Raw genomic sequence first — 18,027 nt, 5'->3', positions numbered from 1 at the left:
TATTCTCAAAGGAATAGCTATTAGAAAATGAAAGAAATTTTTTAAAAATCAATTTCATCTTTATAAGGAAATATAATGAACCAGTAACATTCACATACAATAAAATTCTTTTTTTTTTTTTTTTAAAGATTTTATTCATTTATTTGACAGAGAGAGACAGCGAGAGAGGGAACACAAGCAGGGGGAGTGGGAGAGGGAGAAGCAGACTCCCCACTGAGCAGGGAGCCCCATGTGGGGCTCGATCCCAGGATCCTGGGACCATGACCTGAGCCGAAGGCAGACGCTTAACGACTGAGCCACCCAGGCGCCCTACAATTAAATTCTTATCTGATGAAACAACATCAGTATTTCTTTTGATTAACCAAATGGCATAAAGCATTGTTATAAGGATCTTTCCTTCCCATCAGAATAGTTTAGCTAATGACACAATGACAATATCTCTTTAGATCCTACAACACATCAAATCTGGTGGAAGACTTGAAGATTTTGTATAGAACGGCGGGGCAGCAAGGCAAAGGAATCACTTTTATCTTTACAGACAATGAGATTAAGGATGAGTCATTTTTGGAATATATGAACAATGTTTTATCATCGGGTGAGGTAGGAGCTCATTTATCTTCATGCATTTTGACTCTTCAGATTCCCTCCAACTTTAGAGCTCTTTCCTTCCATTAGAGTTTTTGAGTGAGTGCTGTTATTGGGGATTAGGAAATCAGTAGGAAGAATTGCTTTTTCTATTGGGTTTTAGAGAATAAAACAGCTGATTGGATTTTCGATATGTCCATTTACCCCTTTAAAGAGCTATGACTTTGCAATTAATAACAGAATCATTTGTGTATTTAAAATATGGGGTATCTTATCTTGAGGACTTTGGTTAATTTTTTTTAAAAAAGGGTGTGCAAAAGCTTGTTATTTTGTTGTAGTCCCAATAGTTTATTTTTGCTTTTGTCTCCCTTGCCTGAGAAGACACACCGAGAAAAAATGTTTCTACGGCTGATGTCAGAGAAATTACTGCCTGTGTTTCTTCTAGGAGTTTTATGGTTTCAGGTCTTACATTTAGGTCTTTAATCCATTTTTAGTTTATTTTTGTGTATGGAATGAGAGAGTGGTCCATTTTCATTCTTCTGCATGTAGCTGTCCAGTTTTCCCAGCACCATTTTTTGAAGAGTTGGTCTTTTCCCTATTATATGCTCTCGATTCCTTTGTCATAGATTATTTGAACATGTAAGTGTGGGTTTATTTCTGTGCTCTCTCTTCTGTTCCATTGATCTGTAGGTCTGTTTTTGTGTCAGTACCACACTGTTTTGTTTATTATAGCTCTGTAGTATATCTTGAAATACGGGATTGTGATATGTCCAGGTTTGTTCTTCTTTTTCAAGATTGCCTTGGTTATTTGGGGTCTTTTGTGGTTCCATACACATTTTAGGATTATTTGTTCTAGTTCTGTGAAGAATACTGTTGGTATTTTGGTAGGGATTGCATTGAATCTCTACACCGCTTTGGGAAGGATGGACATTTTTACAATATTAAATCTTTTAACCTATGAGTGTGGAATATCTTTCCATTTGTTTGTGTCATGAAGACTTTGGTTAATTTTCTAAAGGTGAGTTTAAGAACACAAATGGAGGAAAGATATCATATGTATTGAGCTATGTATTTTGATCTCTTTTCACGTGTCTGTACTGAATTTGAATGTCTGCTCTTCTTTTGAAGGTCTCCAACCTATTTGCTCGTGATGAAATTGATGAAATTAATAGTGATCTCCTATCTGTCATGAAGAAAGAATACCCCAGGCGCCCTCCTACCAATGAGAACCTGCATGACTACTTCATGAGTCGGGTCCGACAGAACCTTCACATTGTGCTCTGCTTTTCACCTGTTGGGGAGAAATTTCGAAATCGAGCGTTGAAGTTCCCTGCCCTTATTTCAGGATGTACTATTGACTGGTTCAGCCGATGGCCTAAGGATGCCTTAGTTGCTGGTTAGTGTGGTGGAAACTTTGGTCACAGTTTTTGGTTAACAGTGTGTGTGTGTGTGTGTGTGTGTGTGTGTGTGTGTGTGTGTTTACATTCTGTGCTCTTTGCTGTCTCTGTCCTGGATTGAGCCTGAAGTCACTTTGTCTAATATTTGAGGATTTTTGCAAGATGGTGCTCTTTCACCAAAGGTGCAAAAATTAGGTAGCTAATTTTCCCCAGAGTGTGGTTATCAGACACTCATCTTCAATCTTGTACTCCCTTGGGTTAATTTCCAGTAACTCTGGTCTTTTCAGGGATACTGGAAGGCTTTGTCTCAGTTGGATACCCAGACGTCTTCCAAGATGTCCCAGGAAGGCACGGAGATTTTAACTACTTTGGTAGTATTTGTGTTCAACCTCAGAGTGGTTAAAGCTGAACGTCTCTTGGACGTTCTGTTCTTGTGGCTACAGTGCTGGACAGCAAAGAAGAAGACCTTACCCGGCAATGCTCTGCTGGCTCCTGTCCTTGGAGACGGATGTTAGAGTGTTCTGTGACTTGGGTTCTTGGCTGCTTCCAGTTCTGTCCACGATCATCCGTCCTGCGGAACATGAATGTCTCTCTCGCTCTAAATGAAATTGATCATGGACGTGGTAGAGGAGACGTTAAGAGATCATTTAGTTTATGGTTTTTCAGCTTTTGGTGAGAAATTACTTGTGGGTATTTTAGATTGTAGGGATGTTTAGGTGTCACCCCTGACCAGACCCTCAGGGAGTGCCTAGATTCATGGCAGTGGTTTTCAAACTTTTTGTCTGATTATATTTTAATAATTAAGAAGAGTCCCATTTCTCAGTAAAACCTTGCAGGTGGTCCTAATAGATAAAACAGCGAAAAGTGGAGGTGAGGTGGGGTTCTAGAGCCTGTCCTCTCATCCCACATCTGTGCCATGTCCACATCTGGCTCTCCAGTTCTGTGGAACCCACCATGAGAACAACCGATTAGCCCATCTCCTGACCTTTATAGATGGAGACATTGGGGATAGTGAAACTGAGGGAATTGTCAGAGATGTAAGAAGCCATTAGGATCAGTACTGGGGCCAGAACCCACATTTATTATGTATATGTATTTATTCTTATCTACCAGAGACATTCTGTTCTCTACATAGTGCTGTTGACAATAATGGTCTTCCAATCTTTGGCTTTTAAACACAGAATATTTAAACGTATTTGAAATACACATGTACAGTTTCTCTTTTGTCTTATTAAGTTTGAGAAAAGGCCAATGTTTTACAGTTTTAAGTCCTATTAAAATGTGAATACAACTAAGGGTAAAACTTCAAAATTCCTTGAAGTAGGATATAAATGCAGAGCACAATATGACAGAATTTCAGAGCTATATTAAAGTTAACTATGAAATATGATAATTAGTGTGGAAGGACTTTGTGGAGTATCATGTAAGGCATTATGATGAACAATAAAATAACAATTTCAGGTGACAAACATTGTAATATACCATAATTAAGATGATTTAATTTAAATACAGAGCCCTGTGAGGTCTCTATTTCAGTCATCTCTTCTATTACAAGACAAAGGTCTTATTGATCTTTCCTTTGTTAATTTCTCACAAATCCGCCCCTTTCTTTTAAATCTCATTGTATCATCCCAAGCCAGGATTACATGGAGGTCAGGGAAACTTTCATTTCTTTGTCCTTGTTTCCTAGCAAGTGTCCTGACTTTCATGGGTGCATCTCCCTGTTTGTTTATTGAGAACGTATTTTTTGAGCTCCATGCTATTTCTGGAGCCAGGCATAGGGCAGGGTAAGACGGACTTCTTTCTTCACTCCAATCTTCTTCCGAGGCAAGCTCATCCTCAGCCTCCTGGGTGATAGGCTCCATCAGCTTCTCTTTCCAGTTTAGCCTGTCCTTTGGCTTGAAATCTGTGCACTCAGCTGGCTGCCTGTTTGATACATTCTCATGGGGGTTTCACAGACTGCTACTCCAAGTGGCTGATACTGACCTTCCTCTCCTCTGGTCCTTCTCCCAGGAAGTCCTGCCATCATCCTTTGAACTGCACAGAGAGCTTTATCTGGAACATTTGGGCCTCTTTCAGCTCTCAAGTCTGCTCGATCTCCAAGTCTCGTTGACCCTATCTTTTAAATATTGGGGGACTGTCTCCAGCTCTTTCCCTCTCATAGACAGACATCCTAGGCCAAGCTGTCATTGTTGCTCACCTGGAAAACCCAAATAGTTTTCTGATGACCTCTCTTCCTGATTCAGCTGTCTGCCATCCATCTCACATTGCCGACACAAGAATGATGAAAACACAAACCCAACCACACTGCTTTCTACTTAGAACCTTCTATGACCTCCCCTTGTTCCTGGGAAGAAGGCCATGGTCTCTAGCCTGGCCTTCCAGGATGGGAAGAGTGGCCCTGCCCACCTCCCCAGCTTCCGCTCAGGTTGCTTTTTTTCCCCTGCTCTGTTATTCCTGATCCTTGAACAGGCTGTTTTTTCTTCCCATGCGACGCCCTCTTCCTCCATCCGACTGGCACCCTCCTCCATTGTTTGGATGATGCTCCTCAGGGGAGCCATCCCATTTCCCTTTCTCCCCACGGAGCCTGTTCCCGTGTTAGCTCTTCCTAGGACTCTGTGCTCTTCCTTCCTAGGACTAACCACAGTTTGCAGTTTATATACTTAGTTGTGTGTGTATTTGATTAATGCTCATTTGTCCTGCTCGACTAAAAAGTCCATGAGGTCAAGGACTACCTGTCTTTCACTCACAGTCTTGGCAGCTACCAGTGTGTGATGGTTGCAGTGTTGAATGAATGAGTCAGTCTGTCAAAATTCATCATCCTTCTATAGTACAGCCGTGACTTACTTCCAGTCTTCTCTAAGCAAACACAAACCTTCCCTCTCTTTTTCCCCCAGATATACCACTTTTGTTTGTGTTCTGAACCTGCCTTTTTTTTTTTTTTTTTGAGAGAGAGAGAGAGAGAGAGCATGCAGTGGGGAGGGGCAGAGGGAGAGGGAGAGAGAGAATCTTAAGCAGACTCCACGCCCACTGCAGAGCCTGACCAGGGCTTGATCTTACAACCCTGAGATCATGACCTGAGCTAAAATCAAGAGTTAGATGCTTAACTGACTGAGCCCTCAGGTGCCCCTGAATATACTTTAATCATCCGTATCTTCCACACATTGTCCCCCTTAGATCAAGAATATTCTCTTCCATCTCCTTTGTTTATCTACATTCCAAAGCTTAATCACATCACATCCTTTACTCTTTCTTTGTTCACTTAGGAATATTTAGTTTCCCACCCCCTCCTTTTGGGGACCTCCCATATCTATAGTACATATTATATAGTACACTTTATATCATGCACCTCGGTTTTGAAATGTTCTTAAACCTTTGATAACCTGTAATCTTTTGTGGTTATGTCTCCAGTCTAGTCTGGAAGTGTTTACTGTGCTAGTCATGGTACTGGATACAATAATTATAAGATATGAGACATAGTTCCTTTATGCAATAAATATAAAATCTATACACCTAACATTAACCTGGAACCTGGCTTATGTTATTTTGAAAGAATACCATCTGTGGGTTTTGGAAATACTTGATATACTTAGGGATTTAAGTGTTATTTATCCTTTTTGGAAAATTAGCAACAAGGTTTCTAGAACCAACCTTATTTAAGTTGTCTTTAGGATGCTGATTCTAAATTAAAATTATTATCTTCAGCCACATCAGTAAGGAAATACACAATTTTGTTTGTGTTAGTATATTTCATCTAGATTATGCTGAATATTTCCCAGAAAAGTATTAAATTAATGTATATTTCTATAATTAATTAATGTTAATTAATTAATTTATAATTTAAGATAGACTTTAGTTTTGTTCTTAAACCAGCTTATTGAGGTATGAATGATATACAAAACACTGAACATAATTAAAATATACAACTTGATGAATTTTGAAGTAAGTATACACCCATGGGACCATCATCATAATCTATGCCATAAACATATCCATCACCTCCAAAAGTTTCCTCCTGACTTCTTTAATTATTATTGTTATTATTTTGTGATAAGAACACGACATCAGATCTCTCATAGCTAATTTTAAGTTTACAAACAGTATTGTTAGCTCTAGGCATCTTGCTGTACAGTAGATTTTGTATAACTGAAACATTGTATTTTTTGACTTTTTGACTGGGAGGAGAGGAAATGTACCGCCTCCCCTTAGTCTTGGCAATCAGAGTTCTACTTTCTGCTTCTATGACTCTGACAATTTCAGATTCCTTGTATAAATGGTGTCACATAGTATTTGCCCTTCTGTGTCTAGCTTATTTCACTTAGCATAATGCCCTCCAGGTTCATCCATGTTGCAAATGGCAGGATTTCCATCTTTTTTTTAGGCTGAATAATATTCCATTGCGTATATATCCATTTATACATCAACAAACATTTAAGTTGTTTCCATGTCTTGGCAACTGTAAATAATGCTGCAGTGAACACAGGAGCGCAGATATCTCTTTGATATAGTGGTATTATTTCCTTTGGATATGTGCTTGGAAGTGAGATTGTTGGATCATATGGTAATTCTATTTTTTATTTTATTTTTTTATTATTATTATTTTTTAGATTTTATTTATTTATTTTGAGAGAGAGGGAGAGAGAGAGAGCACACGAGCAGGGAGAGGGGCAGAGACAGAGGGAGAGGGAGAGAGAATTTCGAGCAGACTCCATGCTGAGCACAGAGCCCCACACAGGGCTTGATCCCACAACTGTGAGATGACTTGAGCCAAAATCAGGAGTCAGATGCTTAACCGACTGAGCCACCCAGGGCCCCATCTGTTTTTTTTTTTAATATTTATTTATTTATTTGAGAGAGGGTGGGGAGGAGCAGAGGGAGAGGGAGAGAGAAACTAAAGCTGACTCTGCACTGAGCGCGGAGCCGATGTGGGGTTCCATCTCATGACCCTGAGATCACAACCTGAGCCAAAACCAAGTCGGATGCTTTACCGACTACACCACCCAGGCACCCCTCTATTTTTAATTTTTTGAGGACCCTCCACACTGTTTTCCATAGCGGCTCCACCAGTTTGCATTCGTACTGATAGTGCACTTGGGCTCCCTTTTCCCCACACCCTTGCCAACACTTGTTATCTTTTGTTTTTTTTTTGTTTGTTTTTGCTAACATTCATCCTAACTGGGGTGAGGTGATATCTCACTGTAATTTTGATTTGCATCTCCGTGATGATTGCTGATGTTAAGCACTTTTTCATATACCTGTTGGCCATTTGTATGTCTTTTCTGGAGAAATCTCTTTTCAGTTCCTTTGCCCATTTTAATCAGGTTACTTATGTTTTGCTATTGAGTTGTAGGAGTTCTTTATTTTGCATATTAACCCTTTATTAGAAGTATGGTTTGCAAATATTTTCTCCCATTCCATAAATTACTTATTCATTTGTTAATTGCTTCCTTTGCCATGAAGAAGATTTTTTTAGTTTGATGTCCTCCCACTTCGGTTTTGCTTTTGTTGCCTGTGTTTTGGTGTCATATCCAAAAATCATTGCCAAGATCAATGTCAAGGAGTTTACCCATTATGTTTTTTTCTAGGAGTTTTATGGTTTCAGGTCTTACGTTTAGGTCTTTAATCTATTTTGAGTTGATTTTTGTGTATGGTGTAAGACAAGGGTCCAATTTCATTCTTTTGCATGTAGATATCCAGTTTTCCCAGCACCATTTATTAAAGAGATTATTCTTTCCCCATTGTGTATATTCTTGGCAGCCTTGTTAAAAATCAGTTGACCACATATTATGGGTTTATTTCTCACTTTCTTCTCTTCCATTGGTGTATAAGTCTATTTTTAATGCTAATATCATACTGTTTGATTAGTGTAACCTTGTAAGATATTTTGAAGTCAGGAAAGTGTGATGCCTCCCGCTTTGTTCTTGCTCAAAATTGCTTTGGCTATTTGGGATTTTCTGTTGTTCCATATGAATTTTAGGATTGTTTTCTATATTCCTGTAAAAAAAATGCCATTGGAATTTTGATAGGGATTGTATTGAACCTGTAGATTGTTTTGGGTAGTATAGACATTTAAAAATAATAATTCTAAATATGAGATGTCTTTCCATATATTTGTGTTTAATTTCTTCCATTAGTATTTTATAGTCATAGTGTACAAGTCTTTCATCTCCTTTGGTGGAGTCTATTTCTACATATTTTATTCTTTTTGATGTTACTCTAAATTAGATTGTTTTCTTAATTTCTTTTTTGGGTTATTGTTATTGTATAGAGTATTTTTCTAATTTAAGGATGCTCAGGGGGTGCCCAGGTGGCTCAGTCGGTTAAGAGTCTGCCTTTGGCTCAGGTCATGATCCCAGGCGTCTGGGCTCTCTGCTAAGCAGGAGAGTGCTTCTCCCTCTGCCTCTGCCCTTGCCCCACTCCCCCTCACTTGTGCTCTCTCGCTCTCTGTCACAAATAAATAAAAAAAAATAAATAAAGATGCTTAGAAGGTTAATACAATATTTTATAGTATTTTAATAACTAAAGTGTTTTTGGAAAAAGTGTGAGGTTTTTATATATGTGAATTTAAATTGACTAAGTCTCTTGATGAAGCATTTAAAGAAAAATATGCTTTGTTTAATGTTGTAAAATCCTGTCTTTTCCACCATTTTGTAATCTCCATTTTGGCAAACCTTTGTTTTTAGCTTTATATGGAGTTGTTTTGAATTAATTGTTTCTAAACGTCTTATTATCTTCATTCTGGTGGTCTTGTCTTGTATTTCTTTTTCTTTTTTCCTCTCTTCTTTGTCCCTTCCTTGGTTACTTTATTTTAGTCTTCATTTCTAAGCTGTTTGTCTTTTACTTTTTATTTCCTGAGTTCCATCAATTCTTTTTGCATTTCTTCTTGATACATTATTTGGTCAGTTTCTTTTTAATTTTGAATTTCTGATTTAAAGCAGTTTCTACTTTTTCAGAGGTTTGTTTAGGGATATTGGCATCAATTTGTAGTGTTGTGTTACAGTTTTAATTTTTTGTTTGTTTGTTTTGGAGACTGAAGGGCAGAGATTTCTATCAGCTGAGGCATTTTGATTCTCCTTTTCTATTTCATTTTTTATTAGGTTTTTTCTTTTAATTCCAGTATTGTTAAGATGGTAGTCTTGTATTTCTTAATGCTATTCTGTGATTCTAATGTCACTGCTAAATCCATGCACTTCATTTAGATTTCTCCAAGGTAAAGACAATTTTTAATGTTCTTCTAGATTACATTTTGAACATGCCCATTGTTATGAAAATAGGCCATCTTCACTTGAAAATAAAGTCTCAAGCAAAATCAATAGCATATATATATATGGCATATTTTTTTTCAAGGTAGGCCATTTTCATTATGTAAGTAAAATGGCCCTCTTTGAAGATTATTACTTGATTTATAATATATAAGATTTTGGTCTTATGAATTAGCCTCCCCTGCTTCTGCATTTGCTCACAACTAGTGATATAGCATAAATGAGGCAAGTGCACATAATGACCCCTCAGAAAGTAATACCAACCACGATAGTACCCACGGTTTTCCAGAAAAATTAGCACCTTTTGTTTATGAAGCAGAGTAGTCAATAAATATTTCTGAACTTTGGGTGCAATTAAACATGTTTGCTTAGCATTCTAAAGACTACATAGTTTGGTTCTCTTTGAATTTCTAAATCAAGGTGACATGGACTTTGGAGTCCATCATCCTTGGGTTAGAATTGCACATCTGCTATCTGCAAGTAAATTCTCCAAGCCCTATTATTCTTATCTACAAGAGGTACATATTAAAATTCATCACTTGGGGATGTTGTAAGGATTAACTGATACAGTTTTGTGATTTAGGATTTGCCAAGATTAGACATGCTTGCCCTCTGAATGTATCAGTTAAGATGTGTTTGGCTGTAAGAGAACACCAGAGAAGTCGTTGCTCAAACAAGTATTTTTTTTCCCTCCCCCTTTTTCCTGCTACCAAGAAAATGCAGAGCTGTGCAATCCAGGATGATGCCATTGGGGGATCTTACTCCTTCTCTCTTGCTGTCATCCTCAGGGTGTGGCTCTTACCCTTACAGGCACAAGGTAGCTGCTGCATCTCCAAACATCATGTTTGTCGATGCCTTATGAAGTTTGCCTTTTATCTCAGGACAGCGTTCTTCCCCAAGAACTTTTGTCTACATGTCATTGGCCTGAACTGGGTCACCCCTACTTATAAGAGAGTCTGGGGGAATCAAAGGATTTTAGTTGGGCAGATTGTTACCCTGAGCAAAATAGAGATTCTTTTAGTCACAAAGAGAGGGGATGGCTACTGGACAGGCAACCAATGTGCCTTTTTCACTTTGTGACTTTAGTTCTTTTAATCAAAATGAGGTAGAAATCCAAGGACACCAAAATTCAGTGACGGAGCCCAGCATTCTCCTCTCTGTCCCACACATATCTCCCCTAATCCCCATCAGGTGATATGAACACACATTACCAAAATATAACCCACACCAACCTCAAGCATTAGTCTGAAGGTGGGCCCCTAAACTGGCATTGCTGCTTTGGTGATTGGATGATGATGACCTTGGAAGGGTTTTCCATGGCCTCTTGCTTGAGTCTTAGCAGTCATGGGTCACCCTAAGTGACAGTGATCTGATTCTTTTCATAACCTTTCTTGCACCAGAGATTGGGGTCTTTGGAAAAATATACTTTGAATCCACTCTATTTTTATTCTCTTTGACTTTTTGGAGAGACAAAAAGAATACTTGCTATATAAAGAAAGAAGTCACCATTATTGATACCTTCTGTTCATATAAAAAGGAAAAAAATCATTACATGGTAAATACAAGGGGGTTTTCGGAAAGTGGGAACTTCGCTGAAGATACACCATAATGCCAAGTAAAGCACCTAGTATCATGTGTGGTGCATGGTGAATATTGCAGCTGTTGGACTTAATATCTACAAAAACTTTATCATAAGCAAGGATTGTTCCTATGTTTCCAGTGCCTAGACTTAAACTTCCTGGAATTTAAAATGTTCTTTGTAGAGGTTGCTTAACTCATGAGAAAATATGACTTCTGAGTCTTGATTTATTGCCTTCCAGTGTCTATGGTAAACTGTTTATAACCAAGCTGATATATGGTACCCATTATTTACATAGATGTAAATGCTGCCCCACAATTACTGCTTTAATAAATTAATTTACTGATCAATTACTAATCATTTTTTATAGCTTTGCCAACTCTCACCTGCTAGGTTTGTTTACTTGATTCCTTCTCTTTCCTTCCCTTTTTATTGGCTATATTTCTATTTGCAACCCTTATGTATATTACTCAATATTCTAAGTACTTTTCAAGCAAATCCAAAGGCAATTTTTTCCAACCTATGTAAAGATGGTATAATAATTTTTAACTGCATCATGCATAACCTTTGTAAATTCTTTACGGTTGAGACCAAGTTTCATACTAGTCTCTCTGCATGGCCCTATCACAGGGGTGAAAGGGTGGCAGACACCGATGTGTACATGGTAATTGATTAGCTCTGACTTTATGGCCTATTCCTATAATAGGAAATGCTGCCTTAGAATTGGTCCCATGATTGGCGCTGTTGGGAAGATGAAGGTCTCCAACAGGAGGTTTTTACCCAAACATTTTTAAAGGACGCTGTAAATTAGAATTGACTGCAAGTGGCCAGCAGCCACTTTTGGGAACAAGATGGCCCAGGCATAAAAAAACTTAGTGACAAACATTCCACATACCAAATGCAGTCAGAGCTTGGGGGGAATTAAGGGTATGACAGGTTCTGCGCTTAAAAATAAATGGGTTTGTTAAATATGAGTACCAGGTGGGCACTGAATTTTGAGTTATTTGTACCACTTTGACCCTTACGTATAGAACAGCGTAGAATAGGCTGGCTGCTGAGCAGAGCCTGTAGCCGGGCAGAAGGGACTTCTTTGCATAAGTACCAGAAAATAAAGACTGATGAGAGTCTTGAGCTCTGTTATAGTTTTGTACATGAAAGAGAAAATAAAATTGTTGAAGTCGTAGGCCTGGGGCCAAAAATGCCGACAGATATCTACCTAGCTGGGGCTATAAAAATGGTATGCAGTCCCGAGAAATGTCTAAATGTTTCAAAAATAGCCCGTTAACTTTTAAAATGGCAATTCACGTTCCTATTTCACACGCTGCCATCTTTATTCTTTCTAGTGTCCGAACACTTCCTGTCCTCGTATGACATTGACTGCAGTTTGGAAACCAAGAAGGAAGTGGTCCAGTGCATGGGCTCCTTCCAGGATGGGGTGGCTGAGAAGTGTGTTGACTATTTCCAGAGATTCCGACGCTCTACTCATGTGACTCCCAAGTCCTACCTCTCCTTTATTCAGGGCTATAAGTGCACATACAGAGAAAAACATGTGGAAGTGCAAACTCTAGCCAGTAGGTAAGTGTCAAGTGTGAAGTTCAGATATAAGGTTATTTTAAAATGGTGGTTCTTGACTGGGGGCACATTTGTTTCCTAGTGAGCATTTTGCAAGACTAGAAGCATTTTTTTTGTTACAACTTGGGTGGTAGGGGCTGGGAAGGGGTGCTACTGATGTCAAATGAGGGGAGGTCAGGGATGCTGCTAAACATCCTACAGTGCACAGGACAGCCCTCCACAGCAAAGAATCATCCAGCCCCAAATGCCAATAGTGCTGGGGCCAAGACACCCCCCTCTCAAGCCTATTCAAAGGATTATTCCATGATTGTTGGAGCTTTATTCTTGCCCAGTAGAATAAAATATTGCCAAGTGTTTATGTGGCCTACCACTTGTTATAATACCAAATGTTATAATGGTAGAAATAATTCCTGTCTCCCTCTCTCGTCTTTCTCTTCCCACCCTTTCTGGGTGTCTAGGATAGGAGAGTCTGGCTGATGCTGATGTTCACTGCATGGTGAATACCCTGCTTCAACCTGTTCCAGGTTTCACTGCTCTGCCTGCTTTTTTCTGATCATTTCTATCTGCTGCCTACATATAGCCAGAACCAGCAGGGCTGTTCCATAAGGGACCCTGGGTGGGAGATTGGACTGACTGATTCTGAGAGCTCTGGTCTTTGAGGTCTCATTATCTCAGGTCCAGACAGTGAGTGGTCCCTTCACAGGGTTGTTCTGATGACTTCAAATTTGTTTCTTTCCTTGATCCCAAACCTTTCTTCTTTTAATTTAATTAGTCTTTTTTTTTTTAAACAGAAGTTATTTATTTTTCTTCTTCTGAGTTAGGGCTTCAAGCATTTGAAGTCTATTGTCATTTAATTAAACTTCGTTAAGCATGTATTCTGCATGATACAGCTTCTAGACCCATCATCATTCTTCATGTTATGCAGGGCTATAATGAGTTCATGCTCCCACATGCAGTCTATGAAAAACATACACCTGTGTTCAGTCTGGTATCAACCCTGGGTGCATATTCTTTTTGTCAAGCCCTCTTGGATATGCTATTTGCTCATACACTCATTCTTCAAATATGACCACTACTATCCATATTAATGGACCAGTGCTTGGAAAATGTGGCCAAATACCACACATTTTAACATGGCTTGCTTATGTGTTCAATCCTAGAATGAATACTGGATTGGAGAAGCTAAAAGAAGCCTCAGAGTCTGTTGCAGCCCTGAGCAAAGAACTGGAAGTGAAAGAAAAGGAGCTCCAAGTGGCCAATGATAAAGCCGACATGGTGTGTGGGCACTCATGCATATGCTATTTGTGTTTTACATTCCTGGTAATAAATGTTAATGATCTATACGTCTTCACTACGTTGTAACCATGAAAGGATACATTATTTCCAATAGAATACAGTACTCTTAATTTTCCTGTGAAATACCCTAGAAGTGGACACAATCAACAGATCAAGGGAAAATGTGCATTTTCAGCTTGACAGCATATGTTTGACGAGATGTTTTTTTGTTTTATATTGAATTAGGTCTTAAAAGAAGTGACAATGAAGGCACAGGCTGCCGAAAAGGTCAAAGCTGAGGTACAGAAGGTGAAGGACAAAGCCCAAGCCATCGTGGACGGCATCTCTAAAGATAAAGCCATTGCCGAAGAGAAACTGGAAGCAGCAAAACCAGCTTTAGAAGAAGCAGAAGCAGCCCTGAAGGTAAATCTGTGCAATGTGGCAGATGTCATGTTTAGTGCCTAGGATGATGGACAAGGATGAAGAAAAGATGAGTAACAGCAAGGAAATGTTCTACTCCTTCAGAGCAAAGGGCTCCTCACTGGAAAAATTTCAAGTAATATTTTCTGCAGGGAGATGTTATTAGCTCTTCAGAGATTTTGCACTTGCTGCTTCCCATTTCATTTTCTTCCCTCACGAATGATGGGCAGTGTTGTATGTTGATGGTCAGGAGTCCTGGGTTCTCGTTCCCACTCTGTCACCAGCAAGCCTACATGACATCGGGAACACCACATAAAATTTCTAAGATAACATTTCCCTACTCATTCATTGAGGACACCGGAGCAGGTCTGTAAGGTACAATGTGCTCGGAGTTTATCTATGAATTATCCAAATACAGAACTGCTGATCTGATGGAGCTCGTGAATGGCGGGTTTTGAGCGGCCTCTGACAATTATTCAATGCAGTTGTGTGGCAAGAATGGAAGGCTGGATTGTGAGAAAATATGTTGAGTTTAGTGCAATGGGCCACACCTTAAAGGGCTGGTCGAGTGTTGAAGACTCAATGTAAGATTTCTTTGGACTCAGTTTAAGACTGCTTTTGCTTCACTCTTAATCCTCTACGGCCCTATGTTTTTTATTATTCCTGGCCTAGGGAACAGCTGGAGAAATGAAACCCTGCTGATCTGTCCACAGCTAATACAGGTTCCAGAACCTCAACTGAGCATGCCTCATTACTTGATAATGCAATTTTCTTTCTTTATTTCTTTCTTTTTTTTTTTTTTTTAAAGATTTTATTTATTTGACAGAGAGAGACACAGCCAGAGAGACAAACAAGCAGGGGGAATGGGGGAGGGAGAATCAGGCTTCCCGCTGAGCAGGGAGCCCAATGCGGGCCAGACCCTGGGATCATGACCTGAGCCGAAGGCAGATGCTTAAGACTGAGCCACCCAGGCGACCCTTGATAATGCAATTTTCTTTAACCCCTTCCTGATCTCACTGCCTGAAACACTTCTCAATCTTTCTGATCCAAGTTGCGTCTTTAAGTTTCCTGAGCAATATGCAAATATGAATTTCTACTCTTTTGAGACAACAAAGAGATTGCCTTCTCCTGGATCTCTCCAACTTTCCACACTACTCTTACTGGGATACGTCTTTACTTATTGTTCCTCTGTTCCTTCTTGCACTGACTAAACTGTGCTTCTTCTTCCCCGAAGCTCTGCTGGGTCTTCAGTCTCTCAGGTTGGTGGGCTCCTCATCTCCCCCTGCCCCTTTTTTTAAAACCAACTTATTGGCATATGATTGACATGTAAAAAGCTGAACATGTATAATGTATACACCTCGGAGAGTTTGGGAATAAGTGTATACCTGTGAAACCATCCCCACCTTCAAATCCATTGACCTGTCCATTACCTCCCAAAGCTTCCCCCTGCTCCCTTTAATATTATTGTTGTTGTTGTTTTATGTGCTAAAAACATTTAACGTAATATCTAAAATCTACCCTCCTGACAAATTTGAAGTATATAATACAGTATTAAATAGACCAGGATTTATTTATTTTGCATAACTGAGAATTTGTACCCTTTGACCATCAGCTCCCCATTTCCTCCTCCCGCTAGGCCCTGACAATCGCCATTCTACTCTCTGCTTCTATGAATCTTGACTGTTTTAGATTCCATATAAATGGGATCATACAGTATTTGTTTTTCTGTGTTTAGTTTATTTTACTTGGCAAAATGGCCCCTAGGTCCATCCTTGTTGTCTCAAATGGCAGGGTTTCCTTTTTTTTTTTTTAAGACTGAATAATATTCCATTGTACACAGGCAGTCACACACACACACACACACACACACACGCGCGTGGATGCACACACACATGCATACTATACATATATATATATCTCTCACATTTCTTTACCCACTCATCCATCGGTGGATACTTAGGTTGCCTCTATATTTTGGCTGTTGTAAATAATGCTGCAGTGAACATGGGAGGGCAGATATCTCTTCAAGATTCTGACCCCCACTCACCCTCTTTTTTGGGGCATCTTGGCTTTAGACTGAGAGTCTCTGATCAACAGAGAGAATATATTGATAGTGTAAAGAAACTTCCAAACCCAATGGCATCATAGAAACAGGGCATATGGCATCTTAGATCATGCTTAAAGGTATACATTTTCCCAGGATTTAAAAGACTTGTCATCCTTTTTTTTTTTTTTTTTTTTTAATGATTTTATTTATTTGACAGAGAGAGACACAGCAAGAGAGGGAACACAAGCAGGGGGAGTGGGAGAGGGGGAAGCAGGCTTCCCGCAGAGCAGAGAGCCCAATGTGGGGCTCGATCCCAGGATCCTGGGATCATGACCTGAGCCGAAGGCAGACGTTTAACGACTGAGCCACCCAGGCGCCCCACTTGTCATCCTTTTGATATTATAAAATATTTTCCTTTATCCTCCTAATTTCATGTTCTGTACCACTGAGATATTCTGCATTATATAATTAATTATCAGTGCTGAAATGGGTGGAAACGGGTGACATGATGGTGTGTCTTGGAGAGATTTTCAAAAATTTCCTTCATTGGTTCTGCCTCCATTTTATTGCTTCTTTGTGAACTTTTGAAATCTTAAAATACGGTACTACCAATATATTCTAAGAAGTTCCAGATCCACTCAAACTGACTTTTTGGCATCAGGCTACATAAATCTGTACAACAAATAAGATAATAGCAAAGATCTTTTCTCTTCCTATCTCAAAGCTAATCTGACTCCACGCAATCATACAAAATACCTCCAGATGTTAAATAACTATAATATTGCAAGGATATCTAGGAAATTCTGTAGCAGTCATATTGCTTTGCCTGCAGAGTAAAAGAGGAATCCAATACTTAGCTGAAATAGGTTGAACTTTAGATATACCTCTTCCCCCAGCTCCTTTTACCTGGGCACCTAACATAATTGAGCCCAATTCTGTTTGAGAATGTTCCCTTTTAAAGCTAAAGTAAAATAAGTACGTCTAGCTCTTACAGTTTATACAACGTTCATTTGACCCTACTTTCCCCACAGGCTGCTAATATATTTCTCTCCTTTCTTTTCTAGCCATTCATCTCATATCAAGATCTATCTGCCATTTCCAGTTCTTGAAAACAAATTCTCCTTCACTTCCAGTCGTCTCATGTTCACAAAGACTAATCTCCTGAAACAAACATTTTCAAAGTCAATAGTTACATTTCTAATTAACATGTTCAGTGGTTTTCTTCTTCATTTTTTTTTTCCTTAATCCTCAGAGAAAAGATTATTAGCTTTGATTAGAAGGTCATTGGTCACCTTCATTTGATGGGGAGTATGCACATGCAAATAAGATCTGGAAGGGATGAGTGTATACTATTTGTCCTAGAAATAGGACTGATCAGATTCTTATATTTACTGTTTTTCTAATACTTATTCCATAAAGAGCGTAGGAGACAGAGCAGTTATTAGCAACCCCAATCCTTCTGTGTGACTATTAAATAATTTACTCTCTCAGAATCTCCATACTAGAAATGGGACAGGACTTTTCTGAGTTAGTGAAATTCATATTGCTTGAGTTCCATCATTTAAAGGTCATTTCCCAGCTCAGAAACCTCTAATTATTCAATCTGTCAGCCCTGGGGCTACCTGCTAGTGTCAGTCCACTGTGACAAGTCTGGGTTGCTAAAGAGAGAGGCAGATTCTTGACCTACATAACTAATGTGTAAAAAACACTGCACATACTGGAGTTTTCTTGGTTGAGAATTCCTCGTAGCTCCTGCAAGTGCTGAGTATTCTCTTTCTTTCAGATTACACTCTTTTTTTTTTTTTTCTGACACAAACTGGTCTGTACAATTTTAGAGAAGTCACAGCTCCTTAGCTGCTCACCAACATTTCCCTCACTGTGTCTCCTCTT

The 18,027-nt window shown here is 39.1% G+C and overlaps 1 protein-coding gene across 1 annotated transcript in view; it reads left to right on the top strand.

The window, feature by feature from the left end:
* Positions 1-18,027, top strand: part of DNAH5 (dynein axonemal heavy chain 5) — a 216,419-nt gene that overhangs the window by 136,377 nt on the left and 62,015 nt on the right. Inside the window, exons 54-58 of the mRNA XM_078066500.1 lie at positions 447-600; positions 1,714-1,981; positions 12,167-12,398; positions 13,556-13,670; positions 13,917-14,093. Of these exons, the coding sequence (XP_077922626.1) occupies positions 447-600; positions 1,714-1,981; positions 12,167-12,398; positions 13,556-13,670; positions 13,917-14,093 (946 nt within the window). The remainder of the gene's footprint in view (positions 1-446; positions 601-1,713; positions 1,982-12,166; positions 12,399-13,555; positions 13,671-13,916; positions 14,094-18,027) is intronic.

The sequence above is a fragment of the Halichoerus grypus genome, chromosome 2 (assembly GCF_964656455.1).
Source record: "Halichoerus grypus chromosome 2, mHalGry1.hap1.1, whole genome shotgun sequence".
NCBI classification, from domain to species: Eukaryota; Metazoa; Chordata; class Mammalia; order Carnivora; family Phocidae; genus Halichoerus; species Halichoerus grypus.
This window is presented reverse-complemented; position numbering and strand designations above follow the sequence as displayed.